Below are 7,990 nucleotides of genomic sequence, written 5' to 3'. Positions count from 1 at the left end.
CCGTGAGGTCTAATTACTCATCTACACAAAATATAGATAATTTAGGAACATATTAAATGATGCACCATGAGGATGAAATCACTCAGACCAAAAATTTTTATGGAAAAAAGGATCGTTTCGGACTGGGGATTTAGCTCAGTGGTTCTGGCGCCTGCCTTGCAAGTACAAGGAGCTGAGTTCAATCCCCAATACCACAAAAAATAAACAAACAAACAAACAAACAAAGGATCCAGTTTCTTCAATAAATAAATGGCAATGAAAAGAAAGGATAATGGACTATAAATGATGGAAAGAGATTTAACTTACTTATCAACCAAGTAGAATATATGATCCTTGTTTATACATGTTTCAAACTATAAAATCTTTTAAACATAATTAATGAAAATTAATAATGGATTATGTAGGTGATATTAAGAAATTATTGATAATATGTATACGTATGAAATTGTATTATGTATTGCTGCTATTTTAAGTCCTTGTTTGCCAGAGATGCCTACAAAACATTCAAGGATAATGTCATATGCTATCTGAGATTTGCTGCTACATATTGTAGTTTCCCACCAGAAAACATCTTGAGGGGGGAATGAATAGATTAAATGAGAGTAACAGAAAGGTAATGAATTTAGAAATTGAATGGTGGGTACAGTATGATTCACTGTGCTCTTATCCCTTTTATATATATTTCCATAATAAAATGTTAAATTTTTTAAAGCCCTCCTTCCATATCCTGAGATCATAATTAACAGTGCCTTCTCAGCAATATTTTACATTTTAAATGAGAGACTGAGTTCCTGTGAATGTTATATTTGTGGTCTCAAAGGGGAAAAGTTTCTTCTTACAATTGAAATGTAATATCTTTTCATCCATTTAAATTTTATAAGTAGTAAAGATTCATCCTAGAAAGAAAGAACATTGCTTAGGTGTAGTGTTGTTAACAAGCTTATACCAAAATACACTGACATTATACCCTCTCTTTTAGACCAAGCCACCCTGGTAGAACAGGTGAAAAGAGTAAAAGAAATTGAAGCTATTGAAAGTGATTCTTTTATTCAGCAGACATTCAGATCAAGTAAAGAAGTCAAAAAGGTAAGTTTTCATACAGGCATTATGAATAAGCCTTTGGATTCCAATGAAGAGATGCTTTATTGGTGGGTTTTAGTTAGATGTAAGTGCTTCTTCAAACAGATGAAGTAGGCTGAGAGTTTTATTGAGAAGCAATCAGTGAGAATCAGTTCAACTTGTATAAAAATATCCTGTAAAAATGGATCTAATGCCACTTTTATTTTAATTTACCAAGACTATCTCAACATGATCTACTGTTATAGTACTCTACATTTCCTAGGCATATACACTTGCTATAGTTGTCTTTTAAATATGGATGTCTATTGTTTGAATTGACATTCCTAGATGAAAGTTAGAAAAAGAACTTTAAATGATAAAGCGATTACTCTAAGAGTAACATGTATTTCCATCTTTTGTTCAGATGTATATCTTAGTCAATTACAATTAAAAGAAGTATTGACATTTTTGTTTGTTTGTTTGTTTGGTACCGGGGATTGAACTCGGGTCTTTGCTCTTGCAAGGCAGGCCACCGAACTGCTGAGCTAAATCCCCGGCCCTAGTATTGCCATTTTATTTGTTGAATTTTTTATGTGTTCTTTCATTCACTGCAGTTGCTTTTATGAATGTGTTTATGTTCCTTTAGTAGGAAAAAGTCTAGGAAATACATATATTCTTTAATAAGATTCCTAATCATAATCACCACTTATTCTAAAATATACATTATAAATGTATTAATGGTTATAAATATCCTAAGGAGGAATGCAATAATTTACTTCTTTTCACTCTGTTATTACATATTTAAGTAGTTGTAAGTTTTGAGCTAATACGTATGTTTGCAAATATCCATTATTCTTAAATTTTTCAAGAGAAGTTATTCGTTAAAGATTACATTGTTTAATATATTGCCAAATTTATCCTCAAAAAATATTACACCAACTCAGATGCCACTCAAAGTTCAGGAAGATGACTAGTCATCGCCTGTGGTTAACTGAAGGTCTGTCAGGCTTTTTTGTATTTATTGGCCTAACAAGTGATAATGAATGTGTTGTTTTCATTAGCACTCCTTTATTACTAGTGATATGAAAGACTTGTAATTACCATTTTAAAAAATAATTTACTCAGGAAATATGAACTGAGTATGTGATACATGCCAAGTGCACAGTTCCTGGGTTGTCACTGTGTTGGTTGCATTTGAACTTTTGGTAGTAATTGCTTCTCGGCCTTTTGGCTCAGATCAAGTGAACTTTTGGTAGTTTCCATTGTGATTCCTAAATGGAGCTATTCATAAATGTAGTTATCTATCTTTTGTTTGTTTGATTTGGGTACCGGGGATCAAACTCAGGACTTTGCACTTGCAAGGCACGCAGTGGAACCACTGAGCTAAATCCCTGGCCCCTGTAGTTACCTATTTTATTTGATATTATATTGTTGCCTATTTTAAGCGCATTCATCTGTCCTAATAGAAGCACTGTAATTTACTTTAAAATTTTCTTTCCTAGTATTTGTTTCCTAAAGTTCACTGAGATTTCTCAGTTCTCACTGGACTCTCTCATTTCCTTTCGTGGAAATACATGTTCTTTTTTGGCTATTATGATAGGTTTTCTTCAAAACCACCTTTTCCCATATGATACTATTAATGTTCTCTTTAAGCTTATTTCTAATGCAGTACCTCTTTCAAGAAAGCGTGCATTGAAAGGTAAGAAATAGTTGCAACAGGAGAATGTGCTAAAAAACTCAGGAGATGGCATTTACCTTGGTGAATGTACAGTAGTAGCTAAAGTCTTAGTCATCCAGAGGACTAAGTCATCTTAGTCTAAGTCTTAGCTTCAAACATTGAATGTTTATTAATAAATACACTCTGAAATGACCAGATGCGCAGTGATAGATTAACAATGAATAAATTCACACTTGACTAAAATATATGGAGGGACAATTTATTAGTTTAGAAAATGACATCCCTTTCTAGTTTCTTGTCTGTGTCTGCAATATAAGGCAAGGATTCAAGATGTCCAAGAAGCTGAATTATTTATCAGGAGATTACTTAGCAAAGAGAAGTTAATTATCTTGAGGAGTATTTTATTCAGATCACAGGGAGATATGATGGGCTTCCCTAATACATAGCAAAGATTAACTCTCTTGAGGACTACTTTACTATAACCCAAGCTTAATATCTTTCTCTTCTGGATAGTGCTACACACTGTGGTATAAAGTTAGCATCACTAAGAAAAAATGTTCTATACCAACCACCCTTCAGTTGGTACAGTCTTTCCTCAGCTACGTTAATTCCACTAATTAAGCTAAGGAGCTATTACCATGAGAAAATGGCTATTACCAGTGACATGCTAGACACTGTGTCTCCTGAAACACATATTGATTTAACTAGGTGAACTCTCTGAAATCTTATTTCTCTTGCCTGAGTGGATAATCTGATAGCTCCTTCTACTTCATTATCTAGGAGCCAAGATGAAGCTTGTTTTCAAACAGCTGCCCTAGATATGCTTAGTATCAATTATTCAGCCCTAATATTATTATATCTGGGAGATAATCAGCCTGTGTTCAGATGGAAAATAAATAATCCCATGCAGCATGGGCTTTTGTTCTTTGACTCGCAAGTGCATAATAAAACTAAATTTTCCAAACTGAACCACCAGATGGCAGTGTCACTGAAAGCCAGAAATAGTAGTGCCTATGTTGAGGTTTATTTTATCATTAAGGCAAACTGTCCCTTACATTTCTCCTCTCTTAAAAAAGAAGCATTTAGTGATTATCTCCACTAATTTTTAAATCGCTTATTGTTAAATAATAAATTCTATGCTTTCATCCTAACCTTTGAGAGCTTTACCTTATATGTTTATGTGTACTTCTCCAAACAATGTTAATCTAAAACAGAATGAGATTAATTGGTTTATATAATAGAATTTTATCTCTCTGAAATGAAGAAGTGGGATACACATCTTGACAGCTAGAATAACACCACTGCATGTCTTTTCAAGGCAGCTGAACGTGGACAGCCAGTCTCCTAGCTAAGCATGGCTGTGATACGTCCTAGTTAAGTCCTATACAGCGTGGCTGCGACATGTTCAATGACGTGCTCCTATGGTTACTACAGGACAGCAGAGACTACCAAAAATCAATTTCTGAGCCTCAGTAGACTAGTATATTTGCCACTTTTCCTCAGACAAAATATGGGGCTTTACTATTACATATTCTTGGTTTTTTAAAGGATCATTATATTACCTGGGGTCATGTACTTTGTAGGCCCAGTGTGTTGGAGACATATAAATGTTTGGAAACTTGGGGCAGTGGGGTGGGATTAGCTCTGAAATATAGAAAGAAATCTGCCAAATCAAATTCAGTATTTCTTTAAATGTTTATAAAAGCTAATATGCTTAAAATTAACATTATTAAGTGGTAGACTTAGTATTTATAACACCTCCACTTTTGAAAACAATTTTAGAGTAGATTTCTCTTACTTTGCAAGCATTCCTAAACATACTTGGTGATTGCGCAGAGGTCTACCACTCAGGGTCCTTTTGTCTACAAGAGTATGAATTCATCTTATGGGTACAGACCCACTTCGGTTAGCATAAAAATAAAAAATGAGTGACTGCAATTCAGTAAGATACATGCTAAAAACAAGGAGTGGATCTTGACATCAGAAGTTATATTTCTGCTACCAATTATTACAGAATAAATGGTATTAAACTTTCCCTCTGCCATAAACAATTATAAAAGTTGACAAGATGTATGAAGTATTATTGGTTTTCAAGTATTGAGCAGGCTGGCAGTCTTAAGAGGAGGGAAACAAAAGATGAGCCTCACAGTTTGCCCACTTTCGGGCCTGGTGTCATTTTCCTGCTGTGGTGCTGAGAGGCGATACCCATGCAGAGTGGTGGTGTGGCTGAAACCGGGAAGCTGTGACCCCGATTCTGGGATGCAGTGTCCAAGTGTCCCTTTCACTCGCTGCTTTCAGGCTACTGTGGCCTCCTTTCTGAACGTTCCTCTCAGGATCTTAGTACTCGCTGGTCTGTCTGGCCAAAGCAGTCCCTTTGTCTTCATGTGCCTTGCTACGTCTCGTCCTCAGGTGTTCAGTTTTGCCTCTTGACGATGTTTCCTATCACCCACTATAAAGGGGATCCCGCTCCCCAATTCCCATCATTCCCTACACTGGCACCGTATATATTCCTTGACAACATACACTGCAATTGGTGATTACGTTTGTTTTGCTATGTATTTGTTTATAATCTGTCAACTCCATGAACAGTCTATATTCTCCAGTTGGTTCAGAAACCATATCTACTTTATTCTCCTGTGGACCCAGGGCTGAGCAATTAGGAGTGCTCAATAGTACTGGTTAAATAGATGCATATCCAATTCTAAGAAAAATTGAGAAGAACTACTTATGCATATATCATTATCCAGACATTTTCCCCAGTGACAGCTGTTTTATGCTTCAAAGAAGTGAATGTTCTGAAGTAGATAAGTTCAAAAAAATGGAAATTTAAAAGCCAATAGATATAAAACCAGTAGATATAGGACAAGGCTACATATGCAAGTAATTTCCATTTGTCTTTTTAAAATTATACCTCATTGTTTTATTTCAGATTCTTATCTGATCTATATCATTCTTTCAACCTTGCTTGAATCGTTTCTTGGCCACCTCCTTTCTCAGGGAAGATATTCAAATTTACCTGAAAAAGCACTACATTGTTTGTTGGCTTCTTCAATGCAGTGACAATAACTAATCAGTCTTTGTGTCCCCAGCATATAGTACACTGCACGGCAATGTGTTTGCAAGGAGGTATAAAAAAATTCTAGTTTTATTCTTGCCAGGCAGTATCACAATATCTTTCCAATCTTTTATTTCTAAATGTCTTACATAACCTTTTAAAAAAAATCTTTGAGCAATCAACCTATGAATGGATAAATAAAATGGAGTAGATACATACAATGAAATGTTAATGAACAGTAAACAGAAATGAAATACTGAGACATGCTACAACATGGACGAGTTTCAAAGCATCGCGCTAGGTGAAATAACCAGTCTCAAGAGACCGTATATGATGTGAAATACCCAAAAGAGACAAATCCATAAAGAAAACAGACTAGTTGGTTCCCTAGGAATTAAGTTGGCAAGAATGGGGAGTTACTGCTAATGAGTATGAGTTTCGTTGAGGGGAACTGTAAAAATATCCTGAGGTTAACTATGATAATAGCTTCACACTTCTATAGGTATGCTAAAAGCCATTGAATTATGTACTTTAGATTGGTGAATTATATACGTAAATAAGTTTATATATTTTTTAAAGATTACCTTCTAATTTTCTTTCCAGGGAGGCAAACTAAATACTGGAGCTTTATTGCAAGCTTATTTTATTTGAATTTAAGCATAGAATATATGTACAGTGTTTTTCAGTGATATAGACTAATAAAAACTGAATTCTTAAGAAAAATATGCTGATCATAAGAAATAATGCACATTTCCTCAACATCTTTGTGTTTGCTTTTTCGTTTAAGGAATAGTTGTTTCTCATTCAGGAATATAGGGCTTTTTTGAGAAGGCTATCATTTCAGAAGACACTGACCAATTACTATTCAGCATCAGAAATATTATTAAAGTGGATGATGTTTAAATTATTATGTGTTAAATCTTTCAGTCAGTGGAACCTAATGAAGTGAAACATCCAACTTCACCATCAGGACCAGCGTCTGTAGTTGCTGATCCACCTAGTGTTGAAAAAGAAATAGACCCCAGCAGCATCCCTACTGCTATCAAGTACCAGGATGACAATTCTCTGGCTCATCCAAATGTAAGATCTTTAAACCCAATGAGTGTCAGCTGAACTCTTGTTAACTGAAATTCATTTAAATCATTGTCCTTTAGTTCTGGCACCGAGAAGGCCATTGTAGGAAATGGGTTCATGTATTCTTATTTGCTAATAATGGGCAACTAACCTACATTCCTTCCAAGCCATGACATAGTTTTGAATCTGGTATACCCAATTGATGCTGCCTGACTCGTGGTAGAATTCTGTTTTTTTTAAATAGGCAAAAAGAAGTTTTGTGGGCTTTTCGTTAATCTGACATGAAAGTTCTAATGCTGGCTTTCCTGTAGTTTGACTATAAGAATGTCATTATTATCATATTTTGCCATCTTAAGAAATAGTTCAATTCCATTTTGTCTCTCAGAAAGGCTGTAGGATTTAAATTCAAACATAGGATGAAAATTGTTAACCAGTGGTATTGATGTTAGTCCTTTTAATTTAAGACTTTTTCTGCATTTCTAATTCCCAGCAGATGGACTTGAAGTAAATATTAAGGGTTAAATAATATCTGAATCTTGTGCTGAGAAAAGTATTCCATAAAGGTGATATGTATCATATTAAGTCAAATCCAAGTTATTAATTAGTAATAATATTTTTCTTTTCCTTTTTTATTTCAGTTATTTATTGAAAAAGCTGAAGCTGAGGAAAAGTGGTTCAAGAGATTAATTGCTCTCCGACAAGAGAGATTAATGGGCAGTCCTGTGGCCTAAGTAATATACATTGATGGTTAAATCAAAAGTAACTGAAAATTTAGGTTTTCGAATCTCAATATTAACTTTTAGTCTTAAAAAGAACTTAGCTTATTATATAAAAATGTAAAATCCTTTTATCTTTCGCTCACGTAGGCTTGAATATTTGTTTGAACTGAATCAAACATTATGAATAGCAAAACTAGAATAAAATTTTTAGATGCGTGAAAATGTACTGTTAATAAAGCTATTCCTAAAAATATCAATGTTAAAATAAATAGTAGTAGTGTTTTATAGTACAATTTGAAGTCGTTATCATTTAAAGACTTAACATTATTTAGTTATACATATATAAGAATCAAATTACATGCTATAAATGAGTTCTCATCTACTATGGATTATGAAACCCCTGCT

The 7,990-nt window shown here is 34.2% G+C and overlaps 1 protein-coding gene across 1 annotated transcript; it reads left to right on the top strand.

Annotated features, from left to right (window-relative positions):
- The first annotated feature begins 583 nt into the window (after window positions 1-583).
- LOC104871118 (serine/Arginine-related protein 53) lies at window positions 584-7,742 on the top strand. The gene is made up of 4 exons (XM_033759681.1): window positions 584-613; window positions 901-1,086; window positions 6,720-6,872; window positions 7,505-7,742. Exons 1-4 carry the CDS (start codon window positions 584-586, stop codon window positions 7,595-7,597), a joined length of 462 nt encoding a protein of 153 aa, XP_033615572.1. The 3' UTR covers window positions 7,598-7,742.
- Window positions 7,743-7,990: the final 248 nt, after the last annotated feature.

Source organism: Fukomys damarensis, unplaced genomic scaffold (assembly GCF_012274545.1).
Source record: "Fukomys damarensis isolate Sample0158 unplaced genomic scaffold, DMR_v1.0_HiC HiC_scaffold_37, whole genome shotgun sequence".
Taxonomy (NCBI): Eukaryota; Metazoa; Chordata; class Mammalia; order Rodentia; family Bathyergidae; genus Fukomys; species Fukomys damarensis.
Note: the sequence above shows the minus strand (reverse complement) of the source record. Positions and strands in the feature narration are given on the sequence as shown.

Excerpts from the sequence above, each read along its gene's own strand:
- LOC104871118 (XM_033759681.1), top strand. The coding sequence starts at position 584 with ATGAATAGATTAAATGAGAGTAACAGAAAG. Across the intron at positions 614-900 it reads TAAATGAGAGTAACAGAAAG|AAAGAAAGAACATTGCTTAG; the intron begins GTAATGAATTTA and ends GATTCATCCTAG. Across the intron at positions 1,087-6,719 it reads CAAGTAAAGAAGTCAAAAAG|TCAGTGGAACCTAATGAAGT; the intron begins GTAAGTTTTCAT and ends TAAATCTTTCAG.